Source organism: Schistocerca cancellata, chromosome 9, assembly GCF_023864275.1.
Source record: "Schistocerca cancellata isolate TAMUIC-IGC-003103 chromosome 9, iqSchCanc2.1, whole genome shotgun sequence".
NCBI classification, from domain to species: domain Eukaryota; kingdom Metazoa; phylum Arthropoda; class Insecta; order Orthoptera; family Acrididae; genus Schistocerca; species Schistocerca cancellata.
Genome location: NC_064634.1, coordinates 252,662,076 through 252,685,845, shown reverse-complemented (window position 1 = coordinate 252,685,845; position 23,770 = coordinate 252,662,076). Strand labels below are relative to the sequence as shown.

At 42.9% G+C, this 23,770-nt stretch overlaps 1 protein-coding gene across 1 annotated transcript in view; it reads right to left on the bottom strand.

Moving 5' to 3' along the window:
• LOC126101321 (DNA ligase 4) overlaps positions 1 to 23,770 on the bottom strand; it is a 242,735-nt gene that overhangs the window by 198,250 nt on the left and 20,715 nt on the right. The window contains exon 2 of the mRNA XM_049911995.1: positions 22,237 to 22,412. Coding sequence (XP_049767952.1) covers positions 22,237 to 22,398 — 162 coding nt within the window. The 5' untranslated portion in view covers positions 22,399 to 22,412. The remainder of the gene's footprint in view (positions 1 to 22,236; positions 22,413 to 23,770) is intronic.

The window sequence follows — 23,770 nt, the reverse complement described above, 5'->3', positions numbered from 1 at the left end:
AAGGTGAGAACAATGGCCCAACAGCTGCTGCTAGACCATTAATAGCCACTAAAAATAGACACACACTCAATACGGAGCCCTGCAGATCGCCATTCTCCTGAATACAGGGGGAACTATGGGAGGCACTGACAGAAAGTACGGAGTGACAGGAAGTTTTGGATAAAAATCAGGAGTGGGTCCCAGAGACTCGTCTCATAAAATATGGCATGGATATGATGTCGCCAGGTTGTGTTGTATGTTTTACGCAAATCAAAAAAGATGGCAACCAGATGTTGGAATCTGGAAAAGGGTGTTCAGATGGCAGACTCGAGGGACACAAGATTATCAATGGTAGAGCGACCCTGGAGGAAGCCACCCTGACATGGAGCCAATAGGCCACATGACTTCAGGACCCAACCCAACCGCCGACACACCATACATTCCAGCAGCTTGCAAAGAAAGCTGATGAGGCTGATGGGCTTGTAGTTATCCACATCAAGTGGGTTTTGACCGGGTTTCAGCACCAGAATGATGGTGCTCTACCGTCATTGCGATGTAAAGACGCCATTGCACCAGATCAGGTTGAAGATGATGAGGAGATGTCACTTGTAGTCGGATGAGAGATGTTTAATCTCTGACTGTGGATCCGATCTGGCCCGGTAATGTGCAAGGGCACTGAGGAGCTCCCACTCTGCAAATGGGGCGTTATAGGGTTCACTGTGGCATGTAGTGAACGAGAGGACTTTTCTTTCCATCCAAAGTTTGAGGGTGCGAAAGGCTGGTGAGGGGGAGGGGGGGGGGGGGGGGTTGGTCGTTCTCTGATGCACAGGCTCGAGCACAGTGCTCAGCAAAGTGCTTGGCAATCACGTTTGTGTGTCGGTAGATAACACGCCATTGATGTTAGTGCCAGGGACACCTGTTGGAGTCTGGTACCCAAAAAGACATCTTATCATCCAGATTTGGAAAGGTGACATATGGCACCCAGTGGTTGACACATACCTCTCCCTACACCACTGTTTCCGTTGTTTTATAAGCTGTTATAAGCTGGCAAATGCGGTCACGGAGTCGCTTAAAGGCTATTAGGTGCTCTAGGGAAGGGTGCCGCTTATGTCATTGTAGAGCTTGCTGACGCTCTTTACTTGTCTCAGCAACTTCCAGCGACCACCAAGGAACTGCCTTTTACCGGGGGCACCCTAAAGAACGAGGGATCTCTTTTTCCGCTGCAGAAACAATTGTTGTAGTGACCCGCTCAACCACAACATCGATGGCACCATGTGGGGGAGATTCAGCAGTGACAGCAGAGGTGAAGGCTTCCCAGTCTGCCTTGTTTAAAGCCCATCTGAGTAGGCGTCCATAGGCATGACTCTGGGGGAGTGACAGGAAGATGGGGAAGTGGTCACTACCACACAGGTCATCATGTGCTCTCCAGTGATAGATGGGAGAAGGCCATGACTGCAAACCGAGAGATCAATGGCCGAATATGTGCCATGTGCCACACTGAAATGTGTGGAGGCATCTGTATTTAAGAGGCAGAGGTCAAGTTGTGTCAGTAAATTTTCAAACCCCCTACCTTGGCCAGTAGGCATGGCGCCACCCGACAAGGGGTTATGCGCATTAAAATCTGCAAAAAGTAGGAAACGTTTAGGGAGTTAATCAGTCAGTACAGCCAATACATTCAGGGGTACAGCACCATCTGGAGGAAGGTATACATTGCAGGAAGTTATTTCCTGTGTCGTTCTTATCCTGACAGCCACAGCTTTAAGAGGGGTTTGAAGGGGCACAGGTTCATGACATACTGAGTTCAGGACATAGGCCCAAACTCCACCTGACACTCTATTATAGTTGCTACGGTTCCTGTAATATCCCTTATAGCTGCGGAGGGCAGGGGTCCACATTGCTGGGAACCAGGTTTCCTGGAGGGCAATGCAGAAAGCTGGTATAAAGCTTAACAGTTGCCATAGCTTAGCCAGGTGGTGGAAAAAACTGCCGCAATTGCACTGGAGGATTACATGAGCCTGAGACTGGGAAGGCATTAAACACTCAATGAGGCAGTCTACGCCTCAGGGTCACCTGCTACCACCGGATGAGTATCTGTGCGATTGACATCCACTGTGTCTGAGGGTCCAGAGAGATCTAGGTCCTCAGTGGATGCCAGAAGCTCCATCTCATCCTCAGACACAGAGCTTATAGGTAGTGATGGTGTGGGTGCCACCACAGTGCCTTGGTTCTTGGAGGTCTTTTTCTTTTTAGGTTTCTCTCGCTGCTCCTTAGGTTTGTCCAGCTGGGAGGTCTTCACTGTTTCAGTCTCAGGGACTGAAGTGGACTATGAAGCCCTATGACCAGCTATCTGTGGTTGCTTCAGCCACTGGTGGGTGACAGCTTTGCCACTGGTAGGAACCTAGGAAGGGTGTGACCCAAGGGATCCCTTCCTGGTGAGTGGAGCTGAAGAAGACTTAAGCTTCTCTGGCCGAGAAGTGGGGACTGATGTCCCCAATGGTTGAGGGGATGTTGCTCCTGAAGTTGTGCAGGAGCAACAGAGTCAGAAGTGCCCCCACCATCAAGTGGGCAGGTGGAGCCTGACAGCTCTGAGAGCCAACTGTATGTGGCGTAACGGAAGATAGTAGAACCGTTGTAGTAGCGGTGGCCTAGGTTGATGTCATATGCACAGGATGTAGCCTTTCATATTTTCTATTAGCCTCAGTGTAGGTCAATCGGTCCAGGGTCTTGTATTCCATTATTTTTCTTTCTTTCTGGAGAATCCTGCAGTCTGGCGAGCAAGGCGAACGGTGCTCTCCGTAGTTCACACAGATGGGAGGCAGGGCACAGGGAGTATTGGGATGTGTAGGACGCCCACAATCCTGACAGATGATGCTGGAAGTACAGCGGGAAGACGTATGGCCGAACTTCCAGCACTTAAAGCACCACACCGGGGGAGGGATATATGGTTTTACGTCACAACGGTAGACCATCACCTTGAAAAAATGGACACCTCGCTACTCTAAATTGGCGTGCAACTCATCGTCAGACTACAAAAGGAGGTCCCTGTGAAATATGATACCCTGGACCATATTTAAGGTCTTATGGGGTGTGATTGAAACAGAAACATCCCCCAGCTTGTCACACATGAGTAGTGCCCATGACTGGGCAGAGGATGCTCTTTTGATCAAGACCAACCCTGAACGCATTTTGGACAAGCCCTCCACCTCCCCAAACTTGTCCTCTAAATGCTCCACAAGTTTCACTGCCATCCTTAGCCTGGTGTTCCTCCCATGGTGAGGCAGGGGGGGGGGGGGGGGGTTATTTAGGGTCATATTTCTTAGCATTGAAATTAGACCTTGACTGCTTAGAGACCGCTGGTGTTTGACCACCTGGCAGGATTGCCATTGCCAGGAGCCCCAATGCCCAAGGGTAACGGGCATCTGCCCCTTCGCATACATGAGGAGTTAACAGCATCAGCAGAGCAACTCCTGTGTAGTCAGGGGGCAACAACCAACAGGGTACATGGCAGCCCCACCACACGGACTGGCTACCATGCTGGATATGAGTGCAAATGAGCTAGGAAGTCCATTATCACCGACAGCGCAGAAAGTGATACTACACAGAGGATGGAAGAAGACACACCCAGGAGGGTGACCTCACCCAACAGCTGGAGAATGAGCGGAAGTGCAGATCTACATTGAGGAAGGATGTGAGAGGTCTCAGTGCATGATGGAGACTATGCGCCATGTAGGGCGCCCTTCCCAATTGGCTCACTCTTCGGGAAAATTTTGAAAAATGGAGGTCAAACCCTACAAGGTCCCATCACATAAAGGCCAAAACATGAGAGACTTCTTTTAGTCATCGCTTACGACAGGCAGGAATACCTCGGGCCTCTTCTAACCCCTGGACCTACAGGGGGAGAGTCAGTCTGTACTGTCTCCGTCCATAGAAACCTGATAAACCTCAGTTAGATCCCATCACTGACTTGTTCCATTGCACAAAACAGCTCAGGTGCCAGAGAGTCGGTAGACTTGAAAAATCCCACATGACTTCCTATATGACTGAGTAAGTAGTAAACACTGAAGACGCCATTGCAAGCAGTTACATCAACTGAGTTCAGAGCTGAATCAGCAATGTGGGCATTCCAATGTTCACCTTCATGAGACGCCGACACGATGCCATTCGCCCGATCGTCAAACACGGTGAGTGAAACACACCATGGCATGGAAACAAGGCTGCAAGGAAGGACGAAAAAGCCTCTAATATGAATCTGGAAGGTAGTGAGTTCCCTGCTCTACAAATAGCTTTGTATGATATTCAAGTTAATTCCGACAGCTTTTGATGAAAATAAAGATGATCTTAGGGAATTCAAAGACAATTGTGACTTAGAGTTTGAACTTACTCCAGGCCATATTCATAGTGTACTTCTAAAATTTGTAAAAACTATGAGTGGGGGAGCCACATGGAATAGGTTAATCGTACGTGATTTTGTCACAAACTGGGCTGTTATGAAGCAAATTCTATTGAAGAACTATGTGTCAAAACCACTCTGGATTGAAACGAGTGTATATTATTCTCGATTAGGCAGAACAGGATCAAAAATATGGCCGAATCAGCAAGTTGAGGGGACACTTTGCAGCAGCAGCTTTGAAAAGCTGTCCCAGAGGTAATGAGAGAATCAGAAATTCTGGAGAGTTAAGCTCTAATTGGGACACTAGTGAGAACAGTATTCACACAAGGATTTGAGGATGAGAGGATTAAAATGGTTGCGACGGTGAGAAGAGAGGATTTAATGTTAACATAAGTGGTGAATTGAGCATTAACAGAGGAAGCTTCAACTGCCTCTTACAAAGAAATATTTGGTGAATCCAGTTGCCTGAGAGATTATTGTTCTAGATGTAAGGAAGAAGGTCATCATGCAAGGAACTGTATTATGAAAAACACGTACGGAAAATAGACATCATGCAGCCATATCACCCGTCACTGCTGAGGAGGAGAGATGAGACATCATGCAGAGATCATCACAGGGTCATAGAAAGCAAAGAGTCAACTGTGTGACGCCAATGTAATCTACAAATACAGGCAGGGCTGTGTGGTAAGGTGACACCCATAGCAAGTTGTGTCTGCAGGAATCAGGACAAGTAAGCCTGACAGGTAATGTCAAGAGTTGGTCAGCAAGTAAAAAGGTTCAAAAGCCACGAAATGTAGGGATGGCACGACTATGCAGTTGACACATGTCGCAAAGTTATGCTCAGTAGACTGCAAGGGAAAGAATGGTGTTGTGAGCATAAGGTGCGGCAAGGGGGCACAGATATCATAGTTTTATAGTAGATAGTGCTGCTCAGATTACCATCATAAAGGAGTTCGCAGTGGATAGTACGGCAGGCACTGATGTCGATGAGAGAATAGAACTACATGGGACCACTAAAGAAGTAATAGATACATGCAGAGCTGTGACATTAATGATGAGAATAGAAGGCAGTGTGTGTGTGTGTGTGTGTGTGTGTGTGTGTGTGTGGAGCACAAGTCCATGTAGTAGGGAATGAGCTGCATACCCCATATGAAGGAATTTTAGGCAGAGACTTCTTTCAGAAGCAAAAAGTTATCATAGGTTACATAACGAATATGTTATGGGTTAAGTGCTGACCATTACAGTTACAGACAGAACAGAAGTGGAATTGTTGAATCTTGCGGACTGGGAGAGAGAGCCACGAGGAGAGGAACATTGCCCTGTGGATTGGACATTAGGCAGCTGAGAGGAATGAATGCGAAGTGAGAACTAGGGCATAATTAGGAATGCAGTTAGTGCCAGAGATAGAACAGAGAGAGGAGAGAGATCTCCAGGGAGAGGAACCAAAAGACATCAGAAGCAGAATGGTGCCACAGCTAAGGGAAACACGACACAAAGTTGAGCAGCAGATGGAAAAAAAAAGAGAGCCCAAGTGAGGTTATATGAATAGGCCCATGAGAGAAAAAGATTTTAAGGATTAGGATACAGCCTACAGACCCGGGTGAAGAAATATAGGAAAAGCAGCAGTTGCAGACAGATGCAGCAATTGTGACGGAGCAGATAGGTGCATGCGTCATGAGTACTCTGAATACCACAGAAGAAGAGGTTGTACTGAAGTGTCCTAAAGTGAAGAAAGATGCAGTACCTTCCATAAAAAAAGGCAAGGAGCACCACATACACAGTATAGTCCCTGTGGATCATGAGACAGTATTGTGAATTGGTAGGTTAAAGAAAATGATTTGAGTGGGCGATTTAAATGAAGAAGAAAGGTGTTTAATTATTGAGCTATATACTGCATACCATGATGTATTTTACTTGCCTGGAGACAGATTAACATACACAGAGATGGTAATGCATGAGAGTATGTTGAAACCAGGTGCACAAGCTGAAGTGATAAATGTCTGGCTGTATCAGCTACCAGAGGCATGAAAGGCGGCCCTCCAAAATGAGAGTAATATAATGTTAAGGGAAAATATCATTATGCCACACATGAGTGGGTTTAATTTCCCATTACTATTAATTCTGAAGAAGCTGGATGCTTCAGGGAAGCAGAAGTGGAGGGTAGTTCCAGACTATCGGAGGTTGAATAACAACTGCATCAGCGCTCTATTTCCACCACCCCAGATTGATGAGACTCCAGATAGTTTAGGGAAGGCCAAATACTTCACCACATTGGACTGTGCAAAGGGTTATCATTAGATACTATTGAACGAAGATGATGGGGAGAAAGCAGCCTTCTCCACACCAGAATGACATTGCAAGAGATTGTTAATGGGAATAATGGATAGCAGAGCCACTTTTCAGAGGCTCATAAACACAGTACTAACTGTATTGCAAGGACACAAGATGTTTGTATATTCAGAAGACGTGGTCGTGTTGAGATTTCCATTGGAAGAGCATAATGTCAGACTTGGAGAAGTGTTTGAAAGGTTCCAATTGCAAAGCTTAAAACTGCAGGTTGAAAAGTGTGAATTCCTCCAGAAGGAATTAACTTATTTGGGGCATGTAACCCTCAGAAGGTGAATGCAATAAAAGAGTATCCAAGACCCAGTACAATGAAGCACTTAAAATGTTTCCTAGGAACTGTGTCCTTCTACAGCAAGAACTTCAGTTGGATAATAAAACCATTACATGAATTGCTGAAGAAGGAAGCAAACTATGAGAGGTCAATACAGCAGGAAGCAGCTTTCTGGTAATTAAAAGAGAAAATAATATGCCCCCTGATCTTTCAGTATCCTGATTTTATGAAGTAATTCATTATCACCACAGACACAAGCAAGGAAACGATTGGTGCCCTTTTGAGTCAAGGAGAACTAGGACAGGATTTACCAATAGCCTTCACATACAGAACACTGAACTGCACCAAGAGAGGATATGGTATGACTGAGCGAGAACTTCTAGCCATAGTGGGGGCAGTAAAGCATTACCACCCTTTTGTGTACGGAAGAAAATTTATTATGTGCACTGGTCACAAACCACTGAAATGGTTGGTGCAGGTAAGTGATCATTCATCAAGAGAAACAAAATTGACAGTCAGACTGGCAGAATGCAACTTCGAGATTGTATACAAAAAGAGATTGCAAAATATGGTAGCAGATAGATTGTCTCGCATGCCAGAAGACCGTACTGCAGTCATTCAAAGTGTGGAAGAGGCTGATGAGGTAGAGCAAGAGGACCAGCAATCAGTGATCAGGGAAGGAGAGAAATGAGCTATTCTGTACCAGTTTCATAATTCACCTCTAGGGGGCACCAAGGGATCAGCTGCACATATGACCACATTAAATGGTACAGATCATGGAGAGAGATGAAGAGAGACATACAAGAGTTGTCTGAAGAATAAACTTAAGCAAAATAAGGTACAGTGCCCTTAGTGTTGACTGAAATACCTACCCAGGTATTCGCTCATTTTGATATCGACACGAATGGACAACTTCAAATAACAGAGAAAGGGAACAGATACACACTAACATTCCAGAACACTGTTGTGAAATTTGTTGTAGCAGAACCTATAGCAAAACAGGACACCGATACAACAATGCAAGTCTTAGTGGAGAAAATAATCTGCAATCACAGAATACCACCAGTACTATTGAGTGACCAAGGGACCAATTTCCTGAGTAACATTCTCAGAAGAGTATGTCCTTTACTGAAGATTTAGAAGATTCAGTCTTGTGCATACCACCCACAGATGACTGGTGCACTTGAAAGAATGCATACAACCTTAACGGAATACCTACATCATTATATGGCAATGAAGCATAAAAATTGGGATGAATGGGTACACCTTATCACCTACATTCCTCAAATGGATTCACCCCATTCAAGCAGTCTTTTGGTAGAGTATGCAACATTCTTGCAGTCCTACAGCAGGATGCTGCCAAAATGGAATCAACTCTGATGTTTACATACACTACTGGCCATTAAAATTGCTACACCAAGAAGAATTGCAGATGATAAACAGGTATTCATTGGACAAATATATTACACTAGAACTGACATGTGATTACATTTTCACACAATTTAGGTGCGTAGATCCTGAGAAATCAGTACCCAGAACAACCACCTCTCGCCGTAATAACGGCCTTGATACGCCTGGGCACTGAGTCAAACAGAGCTTGGATGGTGTGTACAGGTACAGCTGCCAAGCAGCTTCCACATGATACCACAGTTCATCAAGAGTAGTGACTGGCGTATTGTGACAAGCCAGTTGCTCGGCCACCATTAACCAGACATTTTCAGTTGGTGAGAGATCCGGAGAATGTGCTGGCCAGGGCAGCAGCTGAACATTTTCTGTATCCAGAAAGGCCCGTACAGGACCTGCAACATGCGGTCATGCATTATCCTGCTGAAATGTAGGGTTTCCCAGGGATCGAATGAAGGGTAGAGCCATGGGTTGTAACACATCTGAAATGTAAAGTCCACTGTTCAAAGTGCCGTCAATGGGAACACGAGGTAATCGAGAAGTGTAACCAATGGCACCCCATACCATCACGCCGGGTGATACGCCAGTATGGCGATGACGAATACACGCTTCCAATGTGCGTTCACCACGATGTCGCCAAACACAGATGCGACCACCATGATGCTGTAAACAGAACCTGAATTTGTCCGAAAAAATGACGTTTTGCCATTCGTGCACCCAGGTTCGTCGTTGAGTACACCATTGCAGGTGCTCCTGTCTATGATGCAACGTCAAGGGTAACCACAGCCATGGTCTCCGAGCTGATAGTCCATGCTGCTGCAAATGTTGTCGAACTGTTCGTGCAGATGGTTGTTGTCTTGCAAACGTCCCCATCTGTTGTCTCAGGGATCGAGACATGGTTGCATGATTCGTTACAGCCATGCAGATAAGATGCCTGTCATCTCGACTGATAGTGATATCAGGCCATTGGGATCCAGCACAGCATTCCATATTACCCTCCTGAACCCACCGATTTCATATTCTGCTAACAGTCATTGGATCTCAACCAACGCGAGCAGCAATGTTGCGATACGATAAACTGCAATCGTGATAGGCTACAATCCCACCTTTATCAAAGTCAGAAACGTGATGGTACGCATTTCTCCTCCTTACACGAGACATCACAACATTTCACCAGGCAACACTGGTCAACTGCTGTTTGTGTATGAGAAATCGGTTGGAAACTTTCCTCATGTCAGCACATTGTAGGTGTCGCCACCGGCGCCAACCTTGTGTAAATGCTCTGAAAAGCTAATCATTTGCATATCACAGCAACTGCTTCCTGTTGGTTAAATTTCGCGTCTGTAGCACGTCATCTTCATGGTGTAGCAATTTTAATGGCCAGTAGTGTAACAGAATTAAAGGAAGGAATGTGCCAGATTCATCAGATAGCAAGAAATTTTAACAAGGAATGTAATGAAAGAAACAAGGAATACTATGATCGAACACAAAATCCCAAGATTGCAGACATAGTATTATTATATGACAAAAGTGAGAGAAAAGGGAGGTAAAACATGTTAATATTGCTGTGGGGAGGGTCTTTCTGTGTAAAAGTATGCATGGACCAAATGTCGTACTCCAGTTAACGAATACGAAATTCATAACTGTACTTGCAAACAGATTAAAAGAATTCTTTAGCTTAAGACACGTAAGCCTGTGAAGAAATCGGGTACAGTGTTCCAAAACAGGAGAGAATGGGTAAAAACTCTATATAAAAACAGATGAAGAAAGATCTTGTACACCCAGGGTACAAGTGAGCCAGACAGTGTGATTGGTCCTTGAAGACAGGCCAACCCCCACTCACACTGCCTCTATTAGCCTAACACTAGTAGCAGTAGTGAGTGAGAGGAGAAGGCAGAAAAAGATGATCACAGTAAGAAACTCAAAGTTGGATCATAAACATAAAGACAATACCTTTCATTTTACAGATGGCCCCACTATCAATGCTGCTTGGTGCCCTTCTGATAAGCGTGTGGACAACAGCGACTTCAGTCCAGTATAAACTGGATGCTTACCAGATGTAGGAGTTCCGCACCTCACACAGAATGTACTATGATGCAGACAGGAAGATACACCAGCAACATGTGGAAAATTGTGACCTTCTTAAATTTACGGAGACCGGAGAAAAAAGCCAATGAGTCGATACACATGGCACAAGCTGCCATAGAGCATAGAGACAAATTGACCAGGATAGCAGGGGTAGGCACTATGGAAAGATACTCAACAGGGAATGTGGTAGAATGGCAGAAAGACAGACAATGAGATGAAGCAGCTGGCACATCATGAACCATGATCTAAGCGAGGACTCATGAACTTTGTTGGAGTTTTATTTCATACCTTAAATGAGCAAGATGCTGAGTACACTGAAACCAGAATAAAACAAGTGGAAGAGGAACAGAAGCAACTACTGCACTTAAGCCAGGAGGAACTGATACTAGCAAAATCAGTTATAATCTACTTTAACTGCACGGAAGAGGACTAGCAGAAGCAACTGATATCCTACAAGCCAGTGCGGAGAAAATCAAGATTCAAGTCAGCAAAATCCAGAATGAAACAGACAAGAAGATGCAGCAAATTACCTTAGAAACAGTATTCAATGAGCAGATGCTACTATTGATCATAATATTTCAAGAGTTAAGAGGAGAATACAAACAACAATTGGCAGCCTTTGTGTGTGCACAGATGGGCTATTAGCCCCACGTATCATTAATCCCTCGAAGCTAATAGACTACCTTCAAATAATCAGGGATGACATCAGCAACAAGAAGTCCCCCCTAGACCTCGAACAGGAGAATAGGTATGGGTTCCTCCAAATAACAAATCTGATGTATTCTTAATTGTTGCATACCTAGTGTATATATTGAAAATTCCATTAGTGGAGAATCAAGTATTTAATTTATACAAGGTATTACCACTTCCAGTAAGAGGAGGGAAGGAGTGGTATGAACTCCTGAAGCTGACAATCTGCTGACTGAGGATGCCAAGCAACAACATGCAGCCATGCACATGGATCAGTTAGATTGCAAAGAAGTAGCACAAACCCAGAAGATGTGCAAACACATGTTTGCGATCAAAACAACAAGGTAGCACAACCCCAGTGTGAGAGATCTGTTGATACAACTGAAGTATATTCCAAATAACTTCACCAAGAAAGCAGCATTCGGACATCTGTAGGAGTGAATGAATGGACATATATGTAGCCACAGAGAGGAAAAATTAACTTCGTTATGTGATAGTCATGAACCAATACATGTAATCATGAAGGGAACAAGAAAACTGACATTCATGGGATATGCTGATCAGACTATACTACAAACACAGCAGACGATAGAAACTGAATGATTGCTCCGGGACACACTAACCACTATTAACATGACCATGAAAAAGTTCCAATTCAGGACTAGAATCCAAAAAGACAGCAAGGAAGACAAAGAATGGCAGTTCCCCACATCTATGAACATACCTCACTTGCAGGACCTACAAGTGCGGACAGCATCTGCACAAATTAGAAAATAAGTTAAGATTATGTAAAAGAATAATGGTTCAAATGGCTCTGAGCACTGTGAGACTTAACATCTGAGGTCATCAGTCCCCTAGAACTTAGAATGACTTAAACCTAACTAACCTAAGGACATCACACACATCCATGCCCGAGGCAGGATTCGAACCTGCGACTGTAGCGATTGCGCGGTTCCAGACTGAAGCACCTAGAACTGCCTGGCCACACTGGCTGGCCCCCCAGCATCCAATGCCAGAAGTGGAAAGAAGAGAGGAGTTACTAGCAGGTGCATGAAAAGCATGAAAAGTGCAATCCTCTAACCATGGTGATTCATTACCACATAAACAGGATTGCAGATGAGGAACAAAAGGAAAGGAGGTGATCACATACTGTACATGCTGATGATTCAAGGATGTATACAAACATATAAACTGCACTACTAAAAAAACTCTTGTATAAACATTTATATGTATATAAAAAAAGAGGAAAAATCTGTGTATGTTTCTTCATTTGCTGACAGGAAAGAGAAACCTATGAATTCATGTATGTAACATGCGTTAAAAAAAAGAAAACATAAAAAGTAATCTTCATAAGCATTTTAACAAGTAGACCCTGGAAATGGAGATGTAAAGCATTTGACATTTTTGCCAGACCAATTTTAAGCGTTAAGAAACCACTGGTATCAAGCTGGCTGATTGCGAATTGCAGTTAAAAAAAGATACGAGGTCACATACCATCTATAAGCAAACAGCCTCAACACAGTGTAAAGAGGCCACCAATTCACAAGTAGGGCAGAGTTCAAGAGTTCCTGCCAGCAGATGAAATTTGGGTGTCTATCAGCCGACAGCAGAAAATTATGCGAGTCAAAGAATCTATTCAATTAAGCTTGTACAGGGGTAAGATGGACTTGCAATCTTGCCTGTACATATCTCTGAACTGTGGGTAGTTAGTCTATCATGGCTTACTTGTATCTATGACTGATCATCACTTACAGTGTGACAATTAAAGGAACCTGAGAGTTTGATCTGAGCAATGGGAAACTGGTTCCTTTTCATGATTTGAGTCAAAGTCATAGGCCAGGCAGGCTATTTGCTCTAGTTATTTGAGTATCTAGTAAACCTCACCTATGTTCTATGCTCACTGAAATTATGACCCAGTGTCTGTGCTCTTCTACACGCACATGTAAACTTGGGAAGAAGCAACAAAATCAGACCAAGAAACCAACCCAGAAGCTTGTTTCTTCATTCCTACCTCTCTAGCCAGACCTGAGTCTTTCTGTACTGTCTCCAACCATAGAGACCTGATAAATCTCAGCTAGACCCTGTCACCAACTTATTCCCTTTCACAAAGCTGCTCGCATGCCAAAAAGTCATTAGAGCTGAAATATCCCATGTCGCTTCCTACTTGACTAGCGGATTCAAGTAAGTATGTTGCAGCACCCCCATCGAGTAACAACAACAAGGATGTGGAAACATCAGAAAACTCCTTCATTTTCAGACAAAGTCCTCCTTTAGAGCCAACAAGCACAGGTCTCGTAGTTGGAGGGCAAGGATTATGATCTGAGAGATGAGATGTAGGAATGCAGAACAGGAGTATTTTACAGAAGAACATGGATGGGTTGGTTGGTTGGTTGAGCAGGTGGATGGGTAGGTACGCAGGTAGGTGAGATGATTAATCCCTGGGTCAAGAGGTACTCCATCTGGAGTTAGTAACATCAGCTAGAAGTCTGACTGAATTTTAATAGTATGTGTTCTTGCTGTGGTACACAGTCCAAAGACTGATCTGATGCAACTCTCCATACTAGTCTACCCTGTGTAAGCCTCTTCATCTCTGCAGAACAGCAGCAAACTACATCCATTTTAACCTGCTTACTCTGTTCATGCCCTGACCTTCCGCTACAATTTTTACTGTCCTCTCTTATCTCCATTACTAAACTGACTACTCCTTGATGACTCAGAATTTGTCCTATAAATCAAACCCTTTGTTTATTCAAGTTGTGACATTTATTCCTTTCCCCAATTTGATTCAGTACATCTTCATTTGTTATTCGATCTACCAGAGTAATCTTCAGCATCTTCTACATCACATTTCAAAAGCTTCTGTTTTCTTCTTGCCTAACTGTTTATCCTCCACAAGGACCATTTCACTTGGGGTCTGTTGAAGGTACATTAGCATATCTTCGTTTCTTTGTAACTATCTGTTGTAAGTTCTTGTTTTCTGTCATTCTACAACCTCGGGGATCTCCTCAATATTAATTCATTGGAATAATCCAGCCCAATTTTCACTTCCTTAAAAGGTTAAACTCCAAACAAGTAAATTCAGTAAAAACGTCCACACTCAAATTCATACTAATTGTAAACAAATTATTCTTTTTTGTAAATGCTTTTCTTGCCATTGCCAGTCTGCATTTTATATCCTCTCTATTTCAGTCTTCAGTGATTCTGCTGTCCAAATAGCAAAACTAATCTACTACCTTTACAGTCCAATTACCTAATCTAATTCCCTCAGCATTGGCCAATTTAATTCAGCCACATTCCACTATCCTTGTTTTATTTTCATTGATGTTCATCTTACAATCCTTTTTTTCAAGACACTGTATATTCTGTTTCACTGCTCTTCTAAGTACTGTCTTTGTCCCTGACAGAAAAGCAATGTCATTGACAAACCTCAATGTTTTATCCCTCTGCTTCTACTTTAATCCTCTTTTCAAACTTCTCCTTTGTATACCTCCCAGCTTGCTCAATGTACAGCTTGAGTAACACAGGGCAAAGGCTAGAACCCTGTCTCACTCCATTCTCAACAGCTGCTTCCCATTCATGTCCTTCGACTATTATAACTGTAGTCTGATTTCTGTACAAATGTAAACAACCTTTTGTTCTTTCTGTTTTATACCTGCTACATTCAAAATTTTAAAAAGTGTAGTCTAGAGACCATTGTCAAAAACATCCTCTACATTTACGAATGCTGTAAATGCAGATTTGTCTTCATTCAACCTATCTTCCAAGATGAGTAGAAGGGTCAGTATTGGATCATTTGCTCCTACATTTCTCAGGAACCCAAACTGATCTTCCCCAAGGATGCCTTCTATGAGGTTTCCTATTCTTCTGGAAATAATTCCTTTCAATATTTTGCAAACATACCTGATGGTTCAGTAGTGTTCACATCTGTCTGCTCCTGCCTTCTTTGGAATTGAAATTATTACATTCTTTGTGAAGTCTGAGAGTATCTCTCCTGTCCCAAATATCTTGCACACCAGGAAAAATAGTTTTAGCAAGGCTGGCTCTCCCAAAGATATCAGTAGTTCTGACAGAATGTTGTCTACTGTAGGGGCCTTGTTTTGAATAAGGTCTTTATCTTTTCTTTCTGTAATATTGTCTTCAAGTTTGTTTTCCTGATATAGACCCTCTAAATATTCCTACCACCTTCCAGATTTCCCTTCTTTGCTTAGTATTAGCTTCATTTTTAAGCCCTCAATATTCATAAAGCTGCTTCTCTTTTCTCTAAAAGTCTCTTTAATTTTCATATAGGCATTATCTACATTTCCCCACATCATGATTGCTTCCACAGCCTTCTACCCATTCTGGTTACCCATTTAGTGTTTTCTGTCAATTTCACATTTTTGAGACATCTGTATTCCCTTTTCAACAGGTTCATTTGTTGATTTTTATATCTTATCCTCTTGTCGATTAAATTCAATACCTGCAGTGAGATCCAAAGGATTTCTACCAGGCCTTTGCTGTTTTATCTCTCAGAGCAGCCCACTCATCATTTATTGTAATCCTTTCCTTTGTTGCCTAATGTTTCTCCTGAAACTCTCAACAACCTTTGGGTTTTTCAGTTTATCCAGGTCTTATCTCCTAAATTTCTTAACTCTTTGCAGTGTCTTCTGTTTTAAACTGCATTTGGTTAGCAATAAATTGTGGTCAGAGTACTCATCTGTCAAGAGAAATTTCTTAGTTTAAAATCTGGTTTATAAAGCTCTGTTTTGCCGTTATATAATCCATCAGAAATCTTCCAGTGTACCAAGATCTCTGCCACCTGTACAACTTTCCTCTCATGATTCTTAAACCAAATATTGGTGATGATTAAATTATGCTCTGTGTAAAATTGTACCAGGTGGCACCCTCTTTCATCCTTTTCCTCCGGGCCATGAGCTCCAACTATATTTCTTTCTCTTCCTTTTCCCAATACCAAATTCCTGTCACCCACCACAGTTTTAATATGTAGGAGTGATAAAATCGAAGTACTGAATGCAATATTGATATCAGAAAGGAGAAACAATTTAAAGAGATGTAAAAGTATATGTGTCATGCCACTATTGTCCGGAAGAGAACAGACATGGGACACCCCAGCGTCCATCTATGGCGAGGGTAACCTCAGCCACATCCAAACTCCAACCAACCCAACAAGGGCTACGAGAGTAATGGAATAAGTAATACCTTCTAGCTAGATGATCCATAATAATAAAATGTGGGAAAGCCATGCAATGAGGAGAGGGTGTGGGAGGACAAACTTCCAACTGTCCTGATCCATTATAGTCATTGTTAAAGATGGCATAAGGGCTGACTATTTCAAAGGAAGCAGAAACACCTGTTCAGCTGTTACTTCACCCTCAGCTAGTACCAAATATAAGGAATCCTTAAGGTTCTGTCTTCTGGTTCTGTTTTCACTCCTAAAAAGTAGGCTAGGCTGCTACAGAAAAAGAGGATTTAAAAAAAGGGATAGGTAGCTGGCAGCAGAATAAAGGGTAGAGGGACTAGAAGAGGGATAGGCAGGTGGCATAGAAATGAAGGGTTGAGGGATCCCTAGGTCCAGTGTGCAGCAGGAGGCCGCCCAAACTCAACCAACCTGAATCTGCCCTGAAAGCAGCTTGAAACATTGTAGCTGAGAATAAAAACTATTTTCTTGGAGGAAATGGAGAACCTATTCAACTGTCCGTAAGCTGTCTGCCAATATTAGAATAAAAGAATCTGGAAGACCATGCTTGAGGTGGAGAACCAATTGGAGTGGACATTCAAGCAGGATGTGAGCAACTTTCTGTAAGGCTCTGAAGTCGGCCGTGCCCTTTGAAAGGAACCATCCCGACATTTGCCTGGAGCAATTTAGGGAAATCACTGAAAACCTAAATCAGGATGGCCGGACGCGAGATTGAACTGTCATCCTCCCGAATGCGAGTCCAGTGTCTAACCACTGCCCCACCTCACTCGGTCACTCGAGATGAGGGCGACTCAGTATATACGATAAAACTAACTTAATCTAGTGTGACTGAGGCAGAGGTAATTCCTTCCAGGAGGAATGGAAGGGGGACGTCATTTAGCCATAGTCTTCTTGAAAGTGCAGAGTTTATTAGAGGAAGTAGTAGCCCAACAGAAGTTGTTCCATCTCCAAGTGAGCAGAGGTCTTATTTGCACCCATAAATCCAGGTCTGGGATCATCAAAGAGAATGTTGGGTGAGTAATAACTTCTCTAACCAAATGATCAGTCAGTTCATTATGTGGGATATCCATGTTATTACAGACAGAGAAAGACACATGAACAGGTACTATGACTAAAGCTGTCGGGACATGGACTGTGCACTTGGATGCTGAGCATGCCGAGTGTCTGAGTCAAAGCATGGAAGAAGCACATTCACACGTCTTTCTGAAATTTCAGGGAAATATCTAGCATGTCAGATATTTTAATGTCCATCTGAATGTAGACCAATGAAATGGAAGAATGCCACCTACATCACAACACCATCTATCTTCAGTACGGAGTCATGAGATGCCATATTGGTTTTCAGTCGAAGTCATATGTATATCTGGCATTTTTAAGCACCAGAAAATTAAGGATCTCTCAAAAATCCATTGTTAATTGTAAGCTCTGTCATGGTAAATATCATATTGGTGGTTACAGAATTATTGTAACTTGCATATTACGAAAGTATCCTGTTTCAAGGCAATGGAACGTTGAGGATCCATCATAAAGGCACTGTTCTTGGAAGAACTTGTTATAATTCAATGTCAGCTAATAACATACCTAACCTATGATTAAAAGTTTCAGGATAAGGCAAGGTGCAAAGTCTGGTCATATACACTCCTGGAAATGGAAAAAAGAACACATTGACACCGGTGTGTCAGACCCACCATACTTGCTCCGGACACTGCGAGAGGGCTGTACAAGCAATGATCACACACACGGCACAGCGGACACACCAGGAACCGCGGTGATGGCCGTCGAATGGCGCTAGCTGCGCAGCATTTGTGCACCACCGCCATCAGTGTCAGCCAGTTTGCCGTGGCATACGGAGCTCCATCGCAGTCTTTAACACTGGTAGCATGCCGCGACAGTGTGGACGTGAACCGTATGTGCAGTTGACGGACTTTGAGCGAGGGCGTATAGTGGGCATGCAGGAGGCCGGGTGGACGTACCGCCGAATTGCTCAACACGTGGGGCATGAGGTCTCCACAGTACATCGATGTTGTCGCCAGTGGTCGGCGGAAGGTGCATGTGCCCGTCGACCTGGGACCGGACCGCAGCGCCGCACGGATGCACGCCAAGACCGTAGGATCCTACGCAGTGCCGTAGGGGACCGCACCGCCACTTCCCAGCAAATTAGGGACACTGTTGCTCCTGGGGTATCGGCGAGGACCATTCGCAACCGTCTCCATGAAGCTGGGCTACGGTCCCGCACACCGTTAGGCCGTCTTCTGCTCACGCCCCAACATCGTGCAGCCCGCCTCCAGTGGTGGTGCGACAGGCGTGAATGGAGGGACGCATGGAGACGTGTCGTCTTCAGCGATGAGAGTCGCTTCTGCCTTGGTGCCAATGATGGTCATATGCGTGTTTGGCGCCGTGCAGGTGAGCGTTACAATCAGGACTGCATACAACCGAGGCACACAGGGCCAACACCCGGCATCATGGTGTGGGGAGCGATCTCCTACACTGGCCGTACACCACTGGTGATCGTCGAGGGGACACTGAATAGTGCACGGTACATCCAAACCGTCATCGAACCCATCGTTCTACCATACCTAGACCGGCAAGGGAACTTACTGTTCCAACAGGACAATGCACGTCCGCATGTATCCCGTGCCACCCAACGTGCTCTTGAAGGTGTAAGTCAACTACCCTGGCCAGCAAGATCTCGGGATCTGTCCCCCATTGAGCATGTTTGGGACTGGATGAAGCGTCGTCTCACGCGGTCTGCACGTCCAGCACGAACGCTGGTCCAACTGAGGCGCCAGGTGGAAATGGCATGGCAAGCCATTCCACAGGACTACATCCAGCATCTCTACGATCGTCTCCATGGGAGAATAGCAGCCTGCATTGCTGCGAAAGGTGGATATACACTGTACTAGTGCCGACATTGTGCATGCTCTGTTGCCTGTGTCTATGTGCCTGTGGTTCTGTCAGTGTGATCATGTGATGTATCTGACCCCAGGAATGTGTCAATTAAGTTTCCCCTTCCTGGGACAATGAATTCATGGTGTTCTTATTTCAATTTCCAGGAGTGTATTATTCATTGTCAGTATAGCGTAATGAGTAGATACATGGAATCTGTGATCTGCTGCTAGTTCGCGTCTCAATGGATTCAAACATTTTTTACTAACCTTTACATTTTTAATGGGTTCTGATACTTTCTCATTCGTCTAATAGAAGTATAGTCTTTAATATTAAATGTTATGTAAATATAAATGCACAAGACAGTTTGGACTACTTGCAATAAGATAGTCTGCACTTTCTTGTTTCAAGTTTCGTATTTCAGATGTTGGAAAGATACTGCAACTGAATAAGAACAATGATCATGTAAGAATGACATTAGCGTTTTACTAAAAAGTGAAAATGATGAAATACTTTTTATCCTGTGTGAAGAACTATTGTAAATTTGTATCACACTACTGGGAACTTTTATAGCCAATGACCTTATTGACTGGACAGGGTACTTTCTTTTTCACCTTGTAACATGTTTATGGATATTAAAGTTTTTATTTATATGACTAGCATATGGACAAGGGGGAAAATGTGCATTTTAGTAGGGGAACAGAGGAATTTTATGCCCATCAATTTTGTAAACAGTGTGTTTTGTAAATCAAATACATGCAACAACTGCTGCTCAAGTGTGCAGCGATCCTGTACATTACACTGGGGCACACATACCATATGCACAAGTTGTATAATTTCTGAGCATTCAGCAACACACTGAGCTCAGCATGCTCAACTTTTGCATTCAAAAGCATGGTCCGTGTGCCAATGGCTTAAAGCCAGAGATAAGATTGTGAACAAGAGAGTAACATCAATCAATAGCCTGGAGACTGCTTGAGTCACTACAAATTAAAACACAATTGAAAGAGGTCTCTTTAATCAAACATAGGACTCTGTTAACAGCTGTCAGCTCCACCATAAAAAACAATACATGTTCCAAACAACAAATACTGATCCTGACCAGTGGGAAATACAAAAGCATATCCCATCCTACTTACAGTTTTAGAGCCATCAGTGTACATGATGGCAGCACTCTAACACTCCTGAAGAACTAAGAGGAACAGACACTGAAATTTCATGTAGGTAATTGAAACCTTAGATTCCTGAGATAGATTTGTCCTAAATCATCATCTGGATACTAACCAAGAAGAGGTGTGCGAGAAAATATGGGGATAATATTCTGGGGGGGGAGGAGGGGGGAAGGGGGAAGAAGGGGGCAGGGGGGAGGGGGAGGTGAGGGGGAGGGGGGAGGTCCCATCAGAGCCAAAGGTGCCACTTAGCCTAAACCAGCTAACCTTTCACTGACGAATGTTGAGCAGCTAGGTCAGCTTTTTATCAAAGAGTAGTCTAAAAAATTTGGACTGCACAACACCACACAAGTGATGGGTAACCAAGTAGAGTTCTGGGTCAGGAAGAAGCCTTGTAGGATGGCAAAAATACATTTTTGTGGGAGATAACTGGAAGCTCCTTGAGGCTGTCATTCAGCCAGGCTAAAACTTGGGAGCTACATGAAATGTAAAATTCGTTGACATATAGCACGGTCTGGTGGATGTCACCAGCCAAATGATGGTATTGAAGAAAAGTGTAACAATCAAAACTGATCCCTAAAGGACTGCGTTCTCTTGGACGCATCAAGAGCTGGGCGATATACCATCACTAACCCGGAATAACTGATGGAATGAAAACTGACACACAAAATTCAATAGGTTACCTCAAAAGCCCAAATTATATAGAAAGTAAGTAAAACGTGATGGCACTAAATGGTGTATTATGCCTTCTGTAGGTGAAAAGACTGCCATGAGATGTTACCATTAAGAAAAAGCCTGTTGGATTGCTATTCACATCCTGGCCAGATGGCACATTGGAGATTATCCCTCCCAGAAACCCAAGTGACAGGGAAACAAATGGCTACCGTGACTCAAGAACTTAGCATAATCATCAAGCTAGTATCATTTCATCCAGCTGCACAGCACATGTTGAGGCTAATCAGTCAGTAGTTGTTGATGGGGACTGGGTTTTTGCCTGGCTTAAGGATTGGGATAATAATACCATTTCACCATTGTGAAGGGAAAAACACATGGTTGAAAACCCTGAATAGATGGATTCTAAGAAATTCTGACTTGTAACATCTGATTCTGAACTGTATGAGGGGCCTGGACCACAAATGTGAGAAGATAAGAGCCTGAAGCAATTTCCAGTCAGTTAAAGGCTTATTGTATAATTCAGCAGTATAGGGTGCGAGGGGGGCAGGGGTTACACAACAGGGGGACTGTCTCCAACTTGGCTGCTATGCATTCGAAAGGTATCCAGGTAAGAAAAAATTAGGCAGCGTGCAGCATCTTCTTGTGAGTACTTTATTTTGTATTAATCATACAGCTGGGAACAAACATGTGCAGCTGAAAACCACTGAGTAGTGTAGCATAATAATTTCTGTATCTTAACTTTTGCTACAGATGCATATTTCTGTTTATAAAAAGAAATTAGTGGAAGGAGACAGATGAGAATTTAAAAATGGTGTGACTGAAGTAAGAAATCTGGCAAGTATGTCTGGCATAAATAAAATAAACACAATACAGATAAAGCTACAGTAGTTGGTTTGAAAGACAAGTGTGGATGAGGCACTGAGAAAAGGAAAGAATGAAGGAGCACAAAGAGGGTATTACATCAAATGTTAGGTTCTTAAATAGATGTTAGTAGGTCTTTTGAATATCATGTGTCCTATGAGATATTGTTATTGTACTATTACTGTTACATCATCTTTTCCATCCACGTCATTGTTTCAACATGAAATACTGACAGTAAAACCTACACAAAAATACTGACAATACAAATAATAATACTTACTGCCTGTTGATCCTCTGTTTTCAGTCTCTCTCCTAGTTTTCTATATTCAGTGATGTATTTCCTCAGAATCAAACATGCCTTTTCTTTGGGACTTTTTTGAATATTCTCGCATACTTCACACAAATCACAGAATTTTATCTTTGATGCAATATTCAGTACCATTTTAATAAAGTCACCTGAAGGCAAAAGATACAGCATAAGCCACAAGCAAGAAGACCTCTCTCACTTAATAATTACAAATATTGTGTGTGTGTGTGTGTGTGTGTGTGTGTGTGTGTGTGTGTGTGTGTGTGTGTGTGTGTGTCTAATAAAAAAAGAGGTGAAAATGAAATTAAAATCACAGTACAATAAAAAAAAAGTTTGTTATCATGGAGTCGTAGCATGACATCCACTGAAAGAAAAACGTTCTCAAAGCAGATGACCTTAAAACTTTTTGTATACATTTATTATTCTGGCATGAATTATGAACATATTATTTCTATCTCAATTTGGTTGTAAAAATGTAAATCATTTACTGATTTGTGGCACATGAAGTAGAATGTTCTAATGGCTTCATATTATTATTAAATAGGCTAAATGACTCAGATTTCTACCACCATGTCATATATTATTATGGATAGAAGACCAAAGCACAATTTATTCATTGTTTTGAGAAAAAGTGCATAGATACACACTCACTCTCTCTCTCTCTCTCTCTCTGTCTGTGTGTGTGTGTGTGTGTGTTTTAGCACTCTTTCTCTGTCTAGTATATTAATCGCATACTTCTGGTGATGTTATAACATGTAATGATGAAAACACTCTGACTTTCCATATACCTATTGGTACTGGAATTGTAAGAATTAACTACCCACACTCCTTTCTTAATAACATTTTGAGTAAGTGCGTCACATTCATGTACTAAAGTCGAGTTAGAATCATCATTTTTTCAGGACGCACTGTGCTGAATGTATCTGTAACTGACTGAGGACTAAATTTGCTCAGTCTTCTACACAGCATATTTGTTAAGACTACCTAGGATTTGCATTTAAAAAGAGGCAGCTTCAAATAATTGTTTAACCTCACAGATCTATGTTTTATGTAATTTGTTCAACTGTTTCAGGCTGATGGAGAATGGTTTTCCCTCACAGGTCTGCAACTGAGCCCTTCCTCATTTTTCTTTAATTCAGTTACTGTTCGATTCTCAGTGACCAGATTTTCCGCATAATTTGAAATTGTACAAAACTACATTTCCCTTTACAGTTAGTTCAATACACACAGTCATGAAACACAAGTTGCACAGTATTGTCCTATGGGAGGCTCTCTGTCAGCTATCTTTTGTCAAAACCTAAAATTCTAAACTACTTGTCTGATCTTCATGTTTATTGATAATATTGACTAACTAATTAGATCTCACTGAGATGTCAATTTTCCAGGTCCTCCAATGCATTTCACTTTGTCCCCTTCAGCTCAACAGACCACCTTCCTTGTTGTACACCTTTCTAATAGTTCCAATAAATATCTCTGTCCGCATTTAATAAACCAGTCACCAACAGTA